Genomic DNA, 22,481 nt, shown 5'->3' with positions numbered 1-22,481 from the left:
CGTTCAGCGACTCATTTGTTCCCAAACCCCTTCTCAGGGCCTACTCACACTATGCCATCCGTACCGTGCCCAGGCCCATTTCCCGGGTCGTTTGAGAAGTGTAAGTGCGCTGAATCGGGCTCAGGCACGGTTCACTTGGCCGGCCCTGGCCAGGTTGGAAGAGGTGGGCCTGAGCGCGGTTCACTTGGGCTTTGGCGCGGTACGTTTGTAGTGTGAGTGCAAAACACACCAAAGCCCGAAACTGAAAGCGAGACGTGACTTTTAAGGGACTGTTTAATCTGGATTTATTAATCATTCTGTAAACGCAAACTGCCGTAGTTTATTACAGACGCAAACTCCTCACTGCACGACAGCTGTGCACCTTCAGCAGACCTCCTCATTCCTGCAACACGAGAGCTTTATGATTATGAGCGCCAAAAGTGGCGGATCTGTTCGGCGAAATATCTGACTGCGTGTCACCGCATCCCTAAGGACTGTTTGGTGAAATATTTGACTGCATGTCACTGCATAACAAACGACTGAATTGATTTAACTAGAGAAATCTCCACTGTGCTGCTGAGTGACAGCGCTTCTCACTGAACAGCGCAGCAGCGATGACGTAATCCTGCCGAGGCCCGATTGTGGTGTGAGTGCGGGCCGTCAGGGGGACAAGCGTTCGAGGCAACTGTACCTAGTGTGAGTACGGCCTTAGTGCGAAGCTAATCTGTGCTGATATGACCGTTGACAGCCTGCTGCGATGGGTCGACACTGACAGCCTTCAGCACGAGACAGAGTGAAATGCATAGCAGTTTATCCACAATATAGTCAGAGTGCATTCACGCTTCATAGTGTAAGGCATGGATTTTAGCTGCCAGTGGGTGAATGTAAATACAGACTGGACTTGAAAATACAGACGACTAACTATTTTATTGAGCAAAAACTCCAAGAACTGGCAAGGAGATCTCCTAGCCCGTCATGCTCTATCTGTTCTTTTCACACACACACACACACACACACACACACACACACACACACACACACACACACGCACACACGCACACACGCACACACATTACCCTCCTCCTCAGAGGACACAACACCGAAACATTCAAAAACTGAGAATGCACTTTAGGGTTGAGGGCGGTGTGATCGCCGTTCGCCTATAGCGCCAGTTCTGCTCGCTGGGTGCAATTTAGACACCTCACCTTGAACTTTTATTTTGAAATTTGACCGTTGCATGTGTGTAGGAACAGCTGACAAACCGTAAACAAAGCGTGGCGTTTTCAACGTGGCTTTAAACGCGATATGAGAATATAAAGAGTTAACCTGATACAGTAACAAAACACAACTAAATACATAATTTGCAAGCTAGAGTAAACGAAGCAACAATTTTAATCACACGTACTTACACTTGTGAAATGGAGGAAGAAACTGATCCATGATGCAGTCTTTACTGATCCTTCCTTTAACAAACGGCCGATGAAGTCTTTTTTGTAAGCATGTAGTTTCCAGAAGCACTCGAAATGCTCAAGGCTGGGCTATAATGCTCTTTGGGTAGAGACTGTCAATAATATCCATCTGCACAGCGTGACTTCATTCGATCGGCGTCTCTGTGTGTGTGTGTGTGTGTGTGGCTTTTTTTCTGTGTTAGTGGGCGGGGCTGCAGGTTTCAAATTTCCCAGGTTTGCGCGCGCAACTATTTGTGTTTCGTGGCCACGTCATCGCGAAACACCTAATGACTCGTTATTAAGACGACTCGTTTGAAGCACTATGAGTCGACTCTTTCATAGATGAATCGACAGTTTTAAACACTGTACACTTACAGATTAAGCCTTAGCTGGATATTTCACTTAGAGCTGTGGAAGGGCATTTTCAAAAACCCAAAATATGGGCTCTTTAAGGCCTGAGAGAGATTATAATAATCAGGCACAAGATCTTTGTCCAATTGGAAGTTAAAGCATAATTTTATTGCATTATTTTTACAATAAAGACTTTGCAGTGTGATTTTTATTTTTTTTACATTTCTTTATGCAAAACTACAAATGATGCACTGCTTATTTTACTTTTAGCTTTGCTTTATTGCATTTATCTTTGCTTGTAATTTGTTTATTACAATTTATTTAACATTCACTTCTCTACAGAATCCTCTCAATCAATCTAAATTAACACAAGCAATTACTAATAAGTAATAGCTTATTAGAGCGCATGTTATTGAGATATTGGCTGCTTATTAGTACTTGTAAACTACAGTAAATATGTTTGTTCAAACTACTTATTTAAAATGAGCTGAAACAACACAATTCTTGTTGTTTGTTTTTTTTCGGACAACTTAATTGTTTTATGTTTAATCCACTTAAATTTGTAAAAGAAAATGACTTAAATGATTTGTGTTGAGACAACATGAAGGAATGAAAAGAAAAACATTAGGGCTGCACAATATATCGTTGAAGCATTGATATCGCAATGTGCGTATCCACAATAGTCACATCGCAGGATTAGATTATTTATTAAATATTTTAATATTTTTAAATCATTTATACAATGTTGACAATGTTATTTTATCTTTGATTGTTCCATTTTTGTAGCTGAATACAGTTGTTCACTCTAGAAAACCATAAAGCACTCTTTATTTTACTCGTATCTTTACCTGCAAAACAGTGTCCAGCCACATGATGGCTGTGTAGTTTTAAAATTACTCTCTGCAGTTCTCCTTTTACAAGCTTTTGTGCACTTCTTATTATATACTTACTCTTTTTATTACAAATTTATTTACCACAATATAGTCCAAAATTATTTGGATTTTTTAAAAATTGTTTCATAACTTACAAGCAAAATCTAATGTTTAAATTTGCTTACTGTATTTCTTCTAAATCAGTGGTTCTCAAACTTTTTTCATCAAGTACCACCTCAGAAACAATTTATCTCTCCAAGTACCACCAAAATGAGCAGTATTGAAATACAGTAGCGTAAGCCCAGTAAAGCAGCTACAACTCTACACTGTTAAAAAAAAAAAAACATGGCACATTACCTCAGAAATATAGGCTATATGTCATATATGGCACATTATATACATAGTTTTTGGTAAATTTTTAAATCTGTGTAGCATGTACTTGACATATTTCATTCCTCCGCGTACCACTAGAAGGAAGCCTGCGTACCACTAGTGGTACATGTACCACAGTTTGAGAACCACTGTTCTAAATAATTTTACCTTGGTTGGATTTATCAATATGTAATAATTTTTTTTGTGGCCATCTACTCTGTGGATGATTCTAGTATAATGACTTAACATTCATTCATTCACTCATTTTTCTTTGGATTAGTCTCTTTATTTATCAGGGGTTGCCACAGTGGAATGAACCGCCAACTTATCCAAAACTCACATTCACACAAATACACTATGGCCAATTTAGTTTATTCAATTCACCTATAGGGCATGTCTTTGGACTGTGGGGGAAACCAGAGCACCCAAAGGAAATCCACACCAACATGGGGAGAACATGCAGACTCCACACAGAAATTCCAACTGACCTGAACCAGCGACTTTCTTGCTGTAAGGCTACAGTGCTAACCACTGAGCCAACATGCTGCCAGATTTATTTTAACAGCTTTAAAAAAAATTGCAATAATTTCCAGATTTTGGGTCCCTCTTAATTGTAGCATGTTGAGTGTATTTTGCTGTGTCGTCTTTTGTCGGGGATCTTTATTTCGGTGTTGGAGAGAAGTATGTGTGGAATGTGTTCATTGGTGTGGACAGGTGTTCATCGTTTCTCAGACAAATGCAGCTGTCATAAGAAAAGTCCACTAATATCCCCAGCTGCTTACTTTACATAGACTTGCCCTGATTTGTCCTTGTAAAATGGCTATTAAATTTAGTTGCTTTGATTTGACACATAAGTAAATCCTGCTTTAACAAGATAAGGTAATATAATGCATGCATTTGATTCTTAAAGGGATAGTTAACCCCAAACAATGTATACAAATGACGAATTCTGTCATCATTTACTCAACCTTTACTTGTTTCAAGCCTTTATGAGTTTCTTCTGTTGAACACAAAAGATGTGTTTTAGTCTTGATTTGAATGTGACTAATGTTGGAGCACATCGGATCATTTCTGGAAGCTGATTCCAGCAGCGAGGGGCGCAGTAGCTGAAGGCTGATTCACCCTGCTTTGACTGAATTCTTGGAATTTATAGTTTATGTGATCTAAAGATCTGAGTGATCTATTAGGTCTGTATTCAGTGAGCAAATCTGTAATGTATTTAGGTCCTAGACCATTTAGTGATTTATAGACCAGTAATAATACTTTAAAATCTATTCTGAATGTGACTGAGAGCCAGTGTAAAGACCCGAGGACAGGTGTGATGTGCTCTGATTTTCTGCTTATAGTCAGAATCCGGAACGCAACGTTCTGGATGAGCTGCAACTGTCTGACTGTCTTTTTGGGAAGGACAGTGAGGAGTCTATTACAGTAATCCACCCTGCTGCTGATAAAAGCATGAACTGAACTGTTGAATAAAATCCTTATTTTTGTTTTATGTGCACACAAATGTACTATCGTAGCATGACAATATTCCGATTTAACCACTGAAGGCGTATGATCTCTTTTGAGGATGTTCTTTTGGTTCTGGACTTGAGTGAGGCTGGAAGTTTGTCTATGGAGGATAAGGGAGCTCTCAGATTTCACCTTAAAGGTGCAGTAGGTGTTTGTCTTCAGAAACATTTTTTGTTGTGCTGGTTGAAAGTCTCTTCACAGTCCAATAGTAATGATTAAAGTAAGTGATCTAAATGTGTTTATATGTATTCTGGGTAAGGCATAAAACTAAAAATGTTCATCCAATTAAACAGAGTCGGACCAACATCTCACATAATTTCGATAAGTAGCTCAAACTGTCTGTCAGCAAATGTAGATTCGGACTTCTGCGCATCTGTTCACGCAGATCCACCATTCGCGCGTGCCTGTCTGCATAAGCGCTGCTCGTTCACGAGACAATCACAGATGCGGTGAAATCAAATACTGAATTCAAACTTTCCTGAATCAATATTGGAGTTACTTTTGCACGCTGGAGGAAGGACGACACCATAGCTGAAGTATAACTGTTAGGGTGCTTTCACACCTACACTTTTGTTTTGGAACCTGTCTTGTTTGCCCGGTTAGCGCGGTTCGTTTGGCATATGTGAAACCACCAATCGCTCTCGCATCCGTGCCAAATCAATTGCTCCGAGATCGCTTGAATGAGGTGGTCTCGGCTCGATTGAAACGATCTCTGGAGCGGATCGATTGCAGTGAGAAAGCGATCCGATACGAGCCCGGTTATATCACAGTGTTTTATGGATATGTAATAGGCATATGGCTATATAAAGAGAGAATTATGAGTAGGGCGGGAAGTTTCGCGAGTCTCCGGATGCCCGCAAACGAATGATAATCTCCTGGTAATCTCGCATCTCCCTCCCGGTCCTCAAATAGGCTACGTCGCGCACCCTTCTCACCCCTCCCCACCGTATCTCTCCATCACTCTTCAGACATGTCGCGGGCACCTTGTCAAACACCACCAAACCACCACCTCTCTTGACAGCTGAGCGGGACTCCACAAAATTAACCCTGACACCTTGACCAATGTGAGGAGAGTTTACTCACATGTGACTTGTTTTAGCTCTTTTGGTCCGATTAGAAACTTTGCAGTGTGAAAGCGAACTGCTCCAAGAGCAAAGAGCAACAATGTAACAATTGTAATCTCTGTTTCGGAACAACTGAATCGATTCACAGGTGTGAAAGCACCCTAAGACAGGTACTGTTCCAAACTATTTTAGTCAGGCTAAACTTATGTAAGATTGTGATGTTATGAATTGCTTATTCGCATAGACGTGTTGTTCAGTCACTGAAATCTCCCACTGAAAGATTGATTTTCTGTTTTATAAGGGACCTTTGACAGCATTGATGATGTAGATTATTTTTTTTTTAGTTTAACAACAAAACATCAGTAATTGCGCTATTCCGCCTAACCGGCTTTATTGAGATGAAGTTGCTTTTATATTCACATTGGGTCATTTTTGAACAATGACAGCCTTCCTTTACTGTTTACCATGCTAGTCTGAATATTCGCTCTGAAATAGCATAAGCGTGGCTTACTAATGTTATTCCTGTACGCCGCCAGCCAAACACTAACTAACTGGCAAATGGCATGAACTAGTGGGTTGTTTGCTGTTGTGACGCGGTGCGCACATTTGCAATTTCAGGAGGCGTGGCTTTAAATCACAGTCCCTCCCCGCTATCCAAAGATAATATGCTAAGCATTTTGGCAGATCACCTACTGCACCTTTAAATATCTTCATTTGTCTTTTGAAGATGAACAAAGGTCTCAGGGGTGGGTAATAATCAGGGTTTGGGAATGTTACTTTTTAAAGTAGTACATAGTTACAATATTGAGTTACTTCCCAAAAAAGTAACTAATTGCGTTAGTAACTTTTTATGGAAAGTAACCTGCTATGTTACTTTTGAGTTACTTCTGCTTTACTTTTCCTCACCTGGCTGAGGTTTGATCTCTTTCAGAACTTGCATGTGTTCTTTCACCTTTTTTAAAGAGAAGCTCTGCAAGTACCAACCACCTATAGACCATACACCTTCATTTACTTTAAAAAATAGGGGATAAAAGTATATTTTGAGAACTTTCTTGGCCCAGAGCTATACATGCTGTATATACAGATTAATGAATGCATGTAAAGCAATATGTTTGCTACTTTTGAATGTTTTGTGTTATTAGTTAAGTAAATTTACTGATCATTGAGATAAAGATTGCAATAAAGCCCAAGAGTACTAACATGAAATAATTTATATTTAGACAAAAACTGATTTTAAAATGTTTAATAACAAAATGAACAGTAAGACAATAATAAACATCCCCAAATCAAAATAAATATTTGAGCTTCATGCAATGAATAAACTGTTTCACGCTGCCATATTAAATGTGTAAAATGTTTCCCAAAAGAGAAGAAAAAATCTCACTGTATTACAAAACAGTAGTCATTTTTATAGTAATGTTAGACAGTGGCTGCATCTCCTCAACAATAAAAACAATAACCATTTTTTAAATGTATCGAATTAATTGTTTATCCTGGAGAACGTGAACTGATGTCAAACATTTGTTGTTTAGCTGGAGGTGGAGTGCAGGTGCAGTTTTTTTTTTTGATGTCATGTTTCTTGCAGGTGTCAAGAGTTTTACTTGCACATAATCTACACTTAACAACAATCCACTTCTTTTCTTTGATGAGTTTAAAGAATCCATTGTAAGTCTCTGGCCTGCCATTGTTTCTGACTGTCTGTATTGATGACGGTCGATTCGTGAATTAATCGTTTGTTTTTAACTGGCTCTTCTAAGTGAACCAGTCGAACCAGTTCATTAAATTGAAATGAGTTGTCATGAAACGGTTTGCATCTCCATTAAGTACTTACATGCCGGATACTCCCTCTTACTCAAAATAAGTATCCTGAGTTATTAAGTTAGTAGAACAGTACACTAACTCATCTGCTATGAAAAAAGAGACCCGATGATGATGATGAGTGCGAACCTCTACAGTCTCTACAGCACGCTCTCTGTGTGATTCAACCTGACTAAGGTCATTTTTATTCAGCAATATATTTTGTAAAAGCAAATTAAGCAAGGTAAAAAGTAACTTGCGTTACATTTACTTAAAAGTAACTTAAATACTTATTTTTAAAAGTAATTCGTTATATTACTCGTTACTTTGGAAAAGTAATATTGTTACGTAACACGCGCTACTTACAATGCATTACCCCCAACACTGGTAATAATAACATAATTTTTTTTTTTTGCTGAAGTAATTCTTTGTTTTTATATTAGTAAACAAAAAATAACTTTCGATATATTTACAGTCGGAAAATTTACAAAATATCCTTTATTGAACATGATTTTTTACTGAATATTCCAATGCTTATTAGCATAAAATCAGTATTTTTGACCCATAGAATGTATTGCCAAATATATTTATAAATAAAGCTGGTCTTGTGGTCCAGGGTTACATTTATGTAATCGTAAATACAATGAAACATTTGTTTATAAATGTTAATAATTACATTTTTAGGGGGATTAAACCTTTAATGTATAGGATTGAGAGTACAGACACGAAAATGTGTGGAGCGGAGAGAGAGGAAGGATCGCCAAATGACCTCGAGCCGGGAATCAAACTCAGGCCGCCGAGAGCACATTGGTGCTATATATCAATACACTTAACCACAAAGCTATTGGCAGTGACCATACAACATCAATTTTTCCACAACAGCATTTTTCATTGACACATGATCAAAAATCATCCTTATATATGCTGATTGCACGGCTCAAGAAAAGATTGATAGTCTTATCAGTGTCATCCTGCTTCATATGTTCGTGCAAACACTAACACATTTGTTTTGAATGGTTTAGCATGGGCTGTTTCACAGTAGACTCTCCGCTGCCAAATAAAAGCAAAGTGTGCACGTGAGGGAGAGAGACAGACAGACAGACAGACAAGAGGAAAGGTGCGTTCGACTTCATGCAGCGCTGCGCAGATCGATCGAAATCTGTCTTAAAGCGGTGCATTCTGGTTAGAAATCTTGTCCGGATTGATGCTGCGCCGACGCCACGTGACTGTCACATGTGGCATCAAAGTACCGCGACAGCGCTCCGAGATCAGACTGCAAACTCAGACCGTGCAGCTTCTGAAGAGCGACTGCAGGAGCTTTGATGACGACACCGATATTACACGATTGGCCGAGTTCACCACATGACAACAAACACGTGTATTTCGGGTTTATAATTGGACAAATTCCGATTCAAAAGTTTCAAAACAAACAATTCACTTTTCACACCCTCTCTATCCTGTACACATCTTGCTTATTAAAAGACTACAAATATTTTACTGCAGTATCATCTTTTGTTAAATAATCTGGTTATAAAGGTTAGCTTGTTTGCACAGGTTTATTTTTTAACTTTTTTATACAGACTATTTACTGCATTCATCTCCATGAACGATTTAAATGATATATTTTAGTGTATATTTTAGTGAATAACCTAAATATGAACTCAAATAAGTCTTACAGACTTGACATAAGAAAATCATCATCATTGATCCTGCCCCCCTAAAGCTCTCTTAACAAATTAAAGTAAAGAACTATTTTATTAAATAATTATAAAATGGCTTTATTATTATAATATAAATATATATTTTATTTTCTGTCTAGCAGTTTAAAGGCTACCTGCTCTTTCTGGGAAACTTCTACATAGCTCACTTATTTTACCTTTTGTTCTTTTCAACACAATCTTTTTGGATTAAAATGCTTTTTTGAAAATTCATTCATCATCCAAAATAATGTCATTTATTAAGACCTAATCAAAACACCTTGTTTTGCTTTTTACATGGGAAATTTTTATATCTATAAATGTACATATATGTAAACCCTTTTTAGCAGATTCAAACAAGAAGTATTAGCCTAAAGATTGATGTTTAACTCCTAGAATTTATGCTTATTGCTTTGTATTTAATAGACCTATTCGTTTTTATGTTTATATTAACCTCTCATTTCCTCTTATTTCTCTCATGCATTTGTTATATATTTATTAATAATTCTCTCTTATTGTTTAAAAAGGAACTACAGTTTGTAGAGACTGTATTCTGTTTTATTTGTAAATGTTTTGTTGTTATAAATAAAAATAACAAAAAAATATGATGACGCCATGTGATCGGTCATCATGACTGCAGCAACTTTGAGTCCCGAAGTGTCCAGCTGTCCGTCTTGACGGCTCCGTTTTCAACTCCGCCCCGCCTGCGCTCGGCTAATCTCGTTGATCACCGGCTGCAGCTGAGCTTCATGTCGAACGCACCTGAAGTGTCTGTGCTTGAGGCACGTGGGGCTGGCAGAGTAATAAGGGGGTTTGGCTGCATGCGTGAGGGTGTTATTTGTGTCTTCATCAGGCTGCCGGTAGGAAGAGTGCAAGTGTGTGTGTGAACGGAGATGATTAATAATACCAGTGCAGGAAGAAAAGGCACATGTGAACAGCGGCAATCTCTGAGCGGCGGAAAGGAGGAGCACAACAGCAGTGATTCTGTGTGTGTGTGTTCTCTGTCTGATGCACTGGAGCGTTCGGATACATTCCCATACTGCAGCGCTGTCATTGCTGGATAAACTACCATCTGCTTGAAAAAACCCTGGACTGAAGCAGAGCACATGTGTTATACAGATGACTGGATGACGGAGACTAGTTGAACGTGCGCTTTGGCAGGCGAAGGAAAATCACGTTATGCTGTTTGGGAAGAGTAAATCAGAGTGACACTGGAATGTCTCAGGAATAATCCCATGCAACACTCACTCATCCATGCATTGCACTATTACAGGCACTCTGGCGTGTAGCTGCACATTTATATGGAAGTATAGTAGGATTGCTGCCTGTATGGAGTGAACATCAGCTGTGCAGACCTGTGAATGGATCTCGTCTTCCTTGTTTTATTGCATTTTAAAGGGAATTAAGGAAAGCTGTAGTTACACATGTAACGTGGTGTAATTGGATAGCATGTTCATTTGCAGCTGTGCGCTTTAAGAAGCGGTTTGGGATTGTAGTTTGCGCCTAAACTGACGTGTGGCAGAATGGAATCGTGATTTTCCCACGATGCTGTGTGGTTTGAGGAGAGAGGGTCGCAATAATAGTGGTGAGTCACGTTGTCATTTTATTTTACATATTGCAAATTTGGAATTTTATGTCATATATAGTTAAAGTAATAGGAGTAAAACTCCGAATTCTGAATTATTAGCCCCCCCTGTATATTTTGTCCCCAATTTCTGTTCAATTGAAAGATTTTTCAACACATTTCTAAACATAATAGTTTTATTAACTCATTCAGATTTTTTTTTAACTTTGCCGTGATGACAGTATATTTGACTAGATATTTTCAAGATACTAGTATTCAGCTTAAAGGGACATCTAAAGGCTTAACTAAGTTAATTAGGCAAGCTAGTGTAATTTGGCAAGTATAATGATAGATTGTTCTGTTGACAATCAGGAAAATATGTTGTTTAAAGGGGCTAATAATTTTGACCTTGAAATGTTTTTAAAAAATTAAAAACTGCTTTTATCCTAGCCGAAATAAAACAAATAAGACTTTCTCCAGAAGAAAAAATATTATAAGAAATACTGTGAAAAATTCCTTGCTCGGTTAAACATCATTTGGGAAAAATTCACAGGAGGGCGAATAATTTTGACTTTACTTTACATTTTTATTGGGTTTTGTATGTCTTAATGGTTTAAATAAATCATCAAGGCTGCATTTATTTGGTCAAACACTCTTAATATTATGAAATATTATTAGAATTTAAAATAACCTTTTTCTATTTGATAGCTTTTTTAATATCAGTTTTATTCTCTTTTTAAAAATCTTTTTATTGCTTTTGTATTGTGTGATTTTATTAATTATTTAATTTATTTATTCATTTTTGATGTAACTGGCCATTACATACCATCCATGGTGTCTAAATAAAATATTTATTAAAACAATTATCTGTCTGTCTGTCTGTCTGTCTGTCTGTCTGTCTATCTAATAAAAAAAATTAAATCTGCTTTTATTCTAGTCAAAATAAAATAAGTCTTTCTCCAGAAGAAAAAATATTATCAGACATATTGTGAAAATTTCCTTGCTCTGTTAAACATCATTTAGTAAAAATACAAAGGGGGCTTAATAATTCTGATTTCAACTGTGTGTGTGTGTGTGTGTGTGTTTGTGTGTGAGTGTGTGTGTTTTTATATATATATATATATATATATATATATATATATATATATATATATATATATATATATATATATTTTCTCTCGTGTGAGTTGAGTGCGACTCTGCGACTCCACGTGCAGGTTTCAAAAACTATATACGGGCTCACCTGACCTGACGTGGGGACCAGATCTTTAGACTATAGGCCTAGCCTAGGTTCTTTCTGAGTTCTTTCTGAGTAGTGTCGGGCCTGGTTTGAGTGTACAAAAACCTGTTAATAAACTGTCAGTACTTTTTCTGTTATTTTACTGACATAACTCTTTGGATATTCTTTTTGATATAATATATGGTCTCAAACTACTAAAATATTAATAAAAGTCACTCCTTAAAACATCATCAGATTGAATAAATAGAAAAATATGTTAGCTGCTTGTTCAAACTACTTATTAAAAATGAGCTGAAACAACATTTTTTGAGTTTTTTTTTGGGGGGGGGGCAGCATAATCATTTGATGTTCAATTAATTTAAAATGGTAAAAACCATTCAGTTAGCTTAAATTGCGTTGGGACAGCACGAAGGGATTGTGTGGAACTCAGCATTTTTGGTTTAGATATTTTTATTGATTTTTCAGTTTTTTAAACCAGAAAAAACAACATTACAAACCCCTGACCCATACCAATCCAACAACGGGATAGCACTTACATTAAACAAAGATAAACAAATACAATTGTACATGTAGGCCCTAATACAAAAAAATAAAAAATAAAAAGTACAAACAAATAACAATACATTCCCTATGTACAGCAACATCAAATTAATTGAGATTTTTCACATATTCAATTAAAGGTTGCCACACCTTAAAAAAAAATCCCAATTTTTCCAAATAAAGTCAAGACATAGTTTCTGTAATCCACTGAGCATGAGTGGAAGGATAAGAATCCTTCCATTTTAGCAAAATAGCTCTACGTGCCAATCAAGTCGAAAAATAAATGATTTTACACTTTCAAAAGGCAACTGTATTTCCTCTGAAGTAACCCCAAACAGTGCCACCTGTGGATCTGGTTCTTGTGCTGAAGAGGCACAGATAATAAATCAAATATGAAATGGTCTAAGTTAGGACAAGTCCAGAGCATGTGTGCCTTCAGCACAATGACATCTATTGCACAAAGAACTAGTACCAGGACTACTTGGGCTACTTTAGTCTTTAAAATTTAAGCTTCGTGCATTACTTTAAATTGAATGAGAGAGTGCCAGGCACACATTGACGATTAGTCAATTTGTTAAAGAATATCCTCCCACAGATCATCCGAAATCAAACCACAAGGGTCCTCTTCCCAAGCAATCTTAATGTTATCTGTAGGAAAAGATGTCTGGTTCAGAAGTAGATTATACAGTACAGAAATGGAACCTTTTACTAATATGTCTGAACTCAGCATTTTTCACAGTGTGCGAATCACAAAATACGGAAACCGTTAATTAAGGGATTTTATTTACTCTTTGTGTTTTAGGTGAGGGTAGAGCAGGCGCACACATTTTATCCCCAGCCATGTGGTTTGTAGCTCCAGCTGCTCTGTGGAAAAGCCTGTTGAGATCTGAGTGTGGGGTGACAACTGGGGCCACGCTGGCCTCTATAAATAAAAGCCCAGCTCTGAAAATAGACCCACAGCTTCCATTTGCATTGTTAGAACATCATCCGTTTAACCTACATCAGGATTGGTGTCAACACAGCCAGGGCCGTCAGAGTGGTTTGCTCCAAATTAGTTTCCGCGTTTTAATAGACTTGGAAATTGAGTTATCATGACCCATAATGGCAGTTACCCTCTTCTGTGACTTTCAGAGAGGATATATAATAACGGCCGATTTGGAGTACTCACTCTCATAGATTTATGTGTCCTGCTTGGAGTCTTTGAGCTGTTAAACAAACAGCCTGGGTGATGATGATGATGGTTTGTTTGGCCTTTTGGCCTGAATGGCAGCTGAACCATTTTTTTTTACAAGCCTAAAAGAGATTTATGGACGCTGTGCAGGAGAGCATGTTAATATTTGTTTACATGTGTGTGTTAAAGAGATAGTTTACTCAAAAATGAAAATGTCCTCACTGTTTACTCATCCTCAATTGGTTCCAAACCTTTATGAGTTTCTTTCCTCTGTAGAACACTAAAGGAGATATTTTGGAGAATGTTGGAAACCATTGACTTTACCTTTAATATATTTACAATTAGACTAAAGGTTCTTATTATACTAAGCGTAGCATTGTTGCAGTGCTTCTAATAAAATCAGTGCCCACTTCAGAAACATTGGCAAAATGTTAGTTTTAATGTTTTCACTTCTTCTGTTTTGGATTCAAACATACACTTTAAAGGGTTATGCCGAGTTCAGACTGCATGATTTTAGTCCCGATTTTGACTCGCCGACAGGTTTTGAGAAATCAGTGACCAATGCCTGAAATCACAGGCAAATCAGTGCTCGTTCACGCGAGTGACAATCACACAATGTGAACTATCAAAAACGCCATCTGAGAGAATCGTTCATGAGTCGCCGATGCCTGTGAGATATTTGGCGTGCTAAATATCTGGAGCTGTCAGCGATTCAAATCATGCCGTGTGAATTGAGTTTTGACTGAAAATAACATCAGCAACAGCCAATGAGAGAGCAGCATTCACTAGTATGGGTATCTGCAGGCCAGCGGGAGGTTGAGGGAGAAGTTAAAAGCGCTCATTTTCGGTTTATTGGACCCAAGAAATGGAGGAAAAGCTAGTGGAAATTTGGCAGGAGCACCCGTGTCTGTTTGACGTGTCATGTGAGCAACATCACAAGCGGGTCAAAAAAGAGAAATTGCCAATTCCCTTCAAACCCCGGTGAGCAAATGTGTACATTTTCTACCCCATTAAAGGCTTCTTTCTCGTTATGTAGTTAATAACAAAAGATATGTGTTTTTGGTTGTGAGGCGTAGTTTGGACAGTTGTCTGTAATTCTCCCTATTAAAAAGTGATGCAGTGTGAAACCCCCTGTCGCCGATTCATCTTGCAGTGTAAACAAAGCAGCGACAAAACGCTAGCCTAGATAGTCATGCAGTGTGAAAACATCTGTAACACGACTACTTTGAAAATCATGCAGTTTGAGCTTGGCATTAGTTTACCCAAACATGAAAATATTAATAACTCCCCCTCATGTGGTTCCAATCCCCCAAGCCTTTTTTGTTCATCTTCTGAACACATAAAGATATTTAAGATGAAATCTGAATGCTCTCTCAACCTCCATAGGCAGGAATGGTCCTATGGTGTTCAAAAAAGGAACCAAAACATCTTCAAAGCAATTGATGTGACTCTAGTGGTTCAATTGTAATTATACAAAGCTCCAAGAACACTTTTGTGCACTAAAAGCTCTAAAAGCTACTTCATTCCTTAATGTCTTCTCTTTGGCTGTTTAGCAATACCAAGTATGCAAAGTTCGGACTTGCGTCCTTGGAAGTACAGACTTGGAAGAACGAACTTACAAGGACGCAAACACACAAGTCAGGGACTTCTTCAAAAGGAATGGCGGTGTACTTAATAACGTCACTTACCTCACCATGGATTCATCAGTTTCACTGTACATTAACAATAAAATGGTTTAATTATGTAAAGCACAGCCTTATAATTAATATTATATTGTTATGAATTAATATTCTTGAGGAAATATGAACATATATAACCATAAATGTGATGTGAAGTGTGTTATTATACACCTTTGTCTTTGATAACCAGATTTAATAAACTACAATGGACATTATGCATAAAGTATAGGGATGCACTGATAGGTTAGGTTAGGTTAAACTCTATTTGTCCCCAAGAGGAAATTTGTCTTGGGCATAAACAGTGCTACAACATTGTCTAAACAGACAGTAAAAATAAATAAAACAAAACAATTAAGAACAAACCGTTAAGAACATACATTGTTTACTGAATAAGACCGTATATATGTATAAATATATAAAACACAGAACCCAGTCAAGTGCTAGCATACTACAGGAGCAGTGTTATTGGTAGAGTTTAAAGAGCCCATATTATGGGTTTTTGAAAATTCCCCTCCATGTAGTGTGTAACACAGCTCTAAGTGAAGTGAAGTATCCAGCTAAGGCTTAAATCTGTAAGAATACAGTGTTTAAAACTGTTGATTCATCTATAAAAGAGTCGAATCATAGTGCTTCAAACGAGTCGCCTTGATACCGACTCATTAGGTGTTTCGCCATGACGTACGAACGAAACAAAGTTTTTCACGTGCACGCGCAAACCCGGGAGATTTCAAACCTGAGGCCCCGCCCTCTGACGCAGTAACCCAGACACACACACACACACACACACCCACAAACACACGCACACCCACAAACACACGCACACAAACATGCCGGTCGATTGAAGTCACACTGCAGATGGATATATTGAGTCTCTACCCAAAGATGAAACATCAGCATTATAACCAAGCAGTTGGAAACTTCTGGAAGCTACATGCTACAAAGAATACTTCATCTGAGTTTGTTAAAGGAAGGATCAGTAAAGAGTAACTGATGGACGTCAGGATGGGTTTCTTCCTACATTTCTCAAGTGTAAGTACGTGCGGTTAAAGTTGCCTCGTTGACTCTAGCTTGCAAATGTATTTAGTTGTGATTTGTTACTTGTAACCGCTTGTACTGTATCAGGTTAACTGGATATATTATCTTATCGCGTGCAAAGTCACGTTAAAAACGCGACGCGTGCTGTTTGTTTATGGAGCTCCGTGCTAGAGTTCTGCTCCCGCGATTTATTCGGAAATGTATTCCCGCGCCGCAGAAATCTGGCGCAGGGAGAGAGAGAGAGAGAGAGAGCGAGAGAGAGAGCGAACGAACGAACGAGCTTTGTGTACTTTGTGCTTTGTGCAGCTTGGCTGTCTGGACTGTATACTGGGTGATATTTGGTTGTGTTCTCCGCTCTATCGGGACCGGGCGCGGCGGGCAGAAAACGGAGCGGGTTCTCAGGCTAAAACCTGGCGGGTGCGGGCGGAAGCGGGAGCGTTGTCATCCTGAGGTGTGTGTGTGTTTTTGTGTGTGTGTGTGGTATGGCGAGTACACGACTGTCTCCTTCGTTCGGTTATCCGTGGCACTATCCACTCGCCATAGTGTGGCAGCTAAAGTCCACGCCTACACTATCGAGCGTGTATGAACTGTGATTACTTTTTAAATTGCTGATTAGCTATTGGCCATTTCCCTCTCTGACTGAAGGCAGTCGACCAATCGCGACAGACTGTCATCGGCCCAATCAGCGCAGATTAGCTTCGCGCTAAGGAGGGGTTTGGGAACAAATGAATCACTGGACGATTCATACAGGAGTCGCTGGGATAATTAGATAAAAATAAATGCAGATTATAAGACCATGAAAGTGTTTTTTGACCTTGCATGCATATTAGACTGTTGTTGGAGACCCTTACAACCAAGATATGACCTTATTTCATGTATAATATGGGCTCTTTAACAATTTTATGGAGGTTCGAACAAACGAAAGCTTCAGTCTATTAGTTTTACACATTGGCATTCTCAGTCTTTTTCCTGATGGTAACAGCTGATATCCACCGAAAAGGGGATGTTTAGAATCAGCGCTAATACGTATTGCTCTTTTCATAGCCACCTGTTCGTATAGAGTCTGGATGGGCTCATATTGTTTTATCCCTATAATTTTCATGGCTGTTTTTTGCATATGAACCAATTTATACAGATACTTTGATCAGATATCGGTTCGATACTGCATATTTTCAAGGCAATAAAACGTTTTTATGTAGGCCTACTATACTATATACAGTTTAATGTGTAGTACAGATGAATGTTCAAGTGCTTAAATTCATGTTCAGTTCAGAGCTTCCCTCCACTGCGCCTGTCAACCATTCTCCATTCATTTACAATTCAAACTGCATGTCGCTTTCATGACAACTCGAAAAACTTTCTCTAAGACTATTTGTTCCTGTTCATATAAGTAATCAGTGGAGAAATGCATTTAGTTTTGCTATAAATGGGTTCATTTTGATTTGCAGCATGGAGATCACTGCTGTTTCTAAATCATGTTGTGCTGTGTCTGTTAGACCAGCAGATTGCATTCGCAACACTGGAGTAGAGAGGATTATTGCCTGCTCTTCACACACAAAGTAGGCCTACCTGAAATTTATAATAAGAAAAGGCTCAAAAATACATTGGACAGATCCTCAATGCACTGATTTCTTGTCTTCGTGCTGCTGTTTTGGAAGTGTTTGAAGTTACCTGTGTCTCAGTGACGCTTCATTCATGCACCGGCTGCTCAGACGCGACGTGCACCACTCTGTAAAATTATTCTCACAATAGGTTTCTGCTCTCTCATCCTTCCAACTGAGTTTATTGTTCTGAGGGGAATACTTTAAGCTCATTGTGGTCAAAGTAGTTGATTTGAATTATTAAAAGTGAAACTGACGGGCGCAATATGGATTGTCATTAACAGAAAATGATTTAGCCTAACATAGGATACTCTGAAATCGTAAATATTTCACTGTAAATTTTATATATATTAATATTTTATTTAACAGACCTGTTTGTCAGTTTGTGCACTGAAGCATATAAGCGGACCTTGTTTTGAACTTCACCTTAAATATTCTTGTTTATTTTGTAGAGAACTGACCAACAAATATACATTAAAATAACCAGCAAATTATGCCAGATGAAATTCAATTTAAAAATATTTTTTTTTGTTGCAGCTGGAAATGGAAGGGCATCCACTGTGTTAAAAACTATGCTGGATAAGTTAGCAGTTCATTCAGCTGATGTGAACTCTGGTTGGGACTAAGCCGAAAAGAAAATGAATGAATTAATGTTTGCTATGAATTTACTTAAAGATGCGCACATTCTCCTAACAACTTTTGCTTGGAAAGTGGCGTATATTTATAAATGAGAGCCCTGGGCTAAAACTGAATGGCTGTTAGGTTTAAGCCTTCAGAAAGTCTAACCTTGAGGTTTCAGCATTTTCAGCTCTTGGATTGCTCTTGTGGGATTGTTGTAGTACATGTGAAAAGATATTTGTTTTCCTAACTGTCACAAGGTTTTCAAGCGTATCAGGATATTCAGCAACAAAAGCAGGGATTTTATATAATGGGATTTGACATTTTAAACATTCTCAGGGGATAAGATCTGTTTTGACTGAAAGATATGCATTATTTTATTTGTTTAGGACTTATATTATATATATATATATATATATATATATATATATATATATATATATATATATATATATATATATACACACACACACACATATATATGTATATATACATATATGTATGTATGTATGTATGTATGTATATATATGTATGTATGTATGTATGTATGTGTGTATATATATATATATATATATATATATATATATATATATATATATATATATATATATATATATATACACGTGTGTATATATATATGTATGTGTGTGTGTGTGTATATATATATATATATATATATATATATATATATACACACACACACACACACAAAAATCATTTTGAAGTAAAATGGCTGTTTTGTGTACTGTTGATTTGGGGATACATTTAGAATTTTACATCGGAAGCAATCAATCCATGTCTGATTGCTTATTAAAGTGCATTTGTAACTTAATATCTTTATTTATCATTCTGTTTCCAGATGACGTCCCATACACAAAGGGAAGCAAAGATACTGCCAGTGACAGCAGTGGCTTCACCAATAGATGCAGTCTCGCTGGTAAGTTGGAGATCTGACGCACTGTAAATGTTTTTTTGTTAATTATGGCTTAATCTTATCAAACTTTACATGCAACGCTGTGAAAGAACTGGTACATTTTTGTGTGTCTGCACTGCAGTGTAAATGCAGACAATCGGATTTGAGTCACTTAAAAGATAAAGTAATCAGGTCATCCCCAAAAAAAAAAAAAAAAAAAGCAGAGACAGAAATCAGAATTGATCATCAAGATCTGGATCACACTTTATGATATGATTTGATATGATATGATATGATATGATTTGACAGGGCTTGAAATGAACCTTTTTGCTTGGTAGCACCGGTGCTCCTAACTTTAATAATTTAGGTGCATCAGCCAAAATTTTGTCACACCCACCAATTATAAGCACCGTTACTACAAGATTTATACAAACATATTTATTGCTTGTGAAATCAACACTAATCAAACTAACAGGCAAAAAGTAAATATGCATGCGTGAGGAAAATATGTCTCAACGAAATCCTGTTATCACAAGAAAATAAATTTTTATAACATAACTGAGTGGCCAAAAGATACACGGACCGCTCACCAGCCCTGCACGCACTGCTTGACATGAATGTATCTGTTAACGATATAACTGTGCTGTTCTCACGGGTGCTGTCTGATATTGCACTGATTCTTTTTACATGTGCTGTATCTTATTATATGCACACGTCATGTTAATAGCAATACTGGTCTTTTCATGAGTAGCGATATTTGTTTACTCAGTGCAAGCCCATTTGCGATGGTGTACGTGGTGTTAAATTTTACAAATAGCTGCCACTTGCACGGCGGAAAGCATCTGGTGATTAAATGAAGGATTAAACAGAAGCTCTCGTGCTAGATGTGGCAAACAGTTAACTGAAAATTCCATCCCACAGACTTTTTATAGCGGACTTGAAGCCAATGGAAGTCTTTTATCCACTCTTGGAAAAGTGTAGATGGTTGATTAACATTCAACACATGATCACTACTAAAGGCTGATTTATACTTCTGCGTCAAACGCTGGAGTATGCTACGTTGCTGACGCATAGCCCTACGCCGTGGCCTTCGGCGTCGCTGACGTGCACCTCTCAAAAAATTTAACTACATGTCGCAACGACACGTAGCGCAAGCTCTGTGATTGGTCGGCTTGGTAGCGCTGACGAGTCTGGGCGGGAACGAGAGCCACGTGAATGGTGCGAGCCTGATGGAGCGATTGTTTACAAGTGTGAAGTCCCGTGAAGGAGCTCCGGATGGAAAGTTTTTGTGTTTACCTCATAGTTAAAGTTGTTGCACGTTCGCCGGTTCCTGCCTCAAAATGAGCGAGTTTGAGCCACTTGTACATCCAGGAAGTGTTCAGGAAAAGCAAAACCGCAGCGAAGAAACTCGACACAGAGACACATTTACACCTCACTGCCAACTAGCGTTTTGGAAGTGTTAATGCAGACCAAAAATGGTCTCTAAAACAACTTCATTCTCATCTTCAGCGCCTTACAATTTTTCTGGGTTGTAGCTCTCCCTGTCATCCCAAGACAGAAGGCATTGATTAAGTGATTGACAGCTGATATTAACCAATCATTCGAGTTCAGTTCTATAGCAGTGGGCAATAAGAAGAGCAGGAAGGCGGGGCAAGCATTACAGACTTATTTTTGTTTACAGCAGCAAGTTGACATGACAACTGTTTTAAACCATTTCTGAGCGCTTCGTTTCGCGTTTCATGTGCAGAGATGCATTCTGCGTGAGTGTCTCCCAAATCCGCGCATGTGGTGAACATTTTGCAGTAAAATCTGGTCGCACACAACAATTTTAAGCACCCGCACAAATGCTCCCAAATATATTTTGAGGTTACATAGATAAAATTTTGGGTGCATATGCGACCAAAATGGTCGCAATTTCGAGCCCTGTATGATATGATATGAATTGTAAGCTGAGAAAATATTATTTGTTTTTCCACTATATATTCCTTCTATGCTAATGAAGGACTACTGAGACATTCCAAGCATGGGATGGGTCCTCCTGCATGGCAGAGTTGATCACTGCACGAATACACATCTCTGCCATTTGCTTACAGTAACCATGTGCTCTTCAACATACACAATTGATCTGCTTGTGATCTTGCTTCATATACGTAACTTTGTCATGTTTGGTGTCATTTGAAAGTTTATGACTTTAGTGTTGTAGTGATGAAATCAACAGAGTCATTGATTGATTGCATTTCAATCTGCAATATACTATTGTTAAGTCATGGCCTGAGGAAAGTTTGTTAATGTTCTTCTCCGCCACTTTATCTCCTCAACTTTGGTCTCATGTTCAGGTTTTGGGGGTCGGTTTTCACTCATGTTTGACAATGCTTTGCTCAGGGTATAATAAGAAAAAGTAACTGTTGATCTGGGAGAATGGCTTTTACTCTGCATCTCCCACACAGGTGCTTAGCCTCATATGCTAACAAAGGCAGTTTCACTGTCTTTGTTGCTCAGCAGTGCATATGTTACAGCTAATTTCTTTATACAGTATGTTAGTTTGTTTCATTCTACTGTCTGAATATTTAAACATGTAACTTAATAAACAACTTTGCCTGCTTTAGGGCGTTGAGATTCTTTCTCTTTATTAATGATGATAACAACTTTAATGGAGTCAGATTAATTACAATGAAGTCAGATAAATAATGGATTTAAACACGCCATCATTCAACTGTTTTCTGTTTCCGACTTTTGGTTCAGAATAGCAGCGTAAGCCTCAAGCCTTACAGAATAAACAATTAATAATACATATATTACAGTTTTTGTTAAAGGGTATGTTACGGTTTAATTAAGTTGTCTAGGGAAAATAAACGTAACACTTATAATATTAAATTATTACTGAGTAGATGGATGGGAAATACACCAGGACACAAAATTTACATTCAATTCGTTTATTCCTCTTACGAGAAGAAGAAAAATGAAGCCAACAAAAGAGAGGCTTACATGTGTGCGCTTTGTACAATGTATATATAATAACTAGAACCTA

General features: G+C 37.8%; 1 protein-coding gene across 13 annotated transcripts in view; it reads left to right on the top strand.

The window, feature by feature from the left end:
- grip2a (glutamate receptor interacting protein 2a) overlaps positions 1 to 22,481 on the top strand; it is a 100,781-nt gene that overhangs the window by 853 nt on the left and 77,447 nt on the right. For 7 of the 13 annotated variants that reach the window (XR_012383800.1, XR_012383801.1, XR_012383795.1 and 4 more), the window contains exons 1-2: positions 9,926 to 10,677; positions 19,400 to 19,477. Coding sequence is in view for 2 of the 13 variants with exons in the window: in XM_017357357.2 (XP_017212846.1) it covers positions 10,638 to 10,677; positions 19,400 to 19,477 (118 nt within the window). In the remaining 11 variants the exon portion in view is untranslated. Of the gene's footprint in view, positions 1 to 9,925; positions 10,678 to 16,029; positions 16,316 to 19,399; positions 19,478 to 22,481 lie in introns of those variants that run through there. The other 6 variants (XR_012383798.1, XR_012383799.1, XR_012383792.1 and 3 more) reach the window with 2 other exon arrangements.

This window comes from Danio rerio, chromosome 8, assembly GCF_049306965.1.
Source record: "Danio rerio strain Tuebingen ecotype United States chromosome 8, GRCz12tu, whole genome shotgun sequence".
Classification (NCBI taxonomy): domain Eukaryota; kingdom Metazoa; phylum Chordata; class Actinopteri; order Cypriniformes; family Danionidae; genus Danio; species Danio rerio.
Note: the sequence above shows the minus strand (reverse complement) of the source record. Positions and strands in the feature narration are given on the sequence as shown.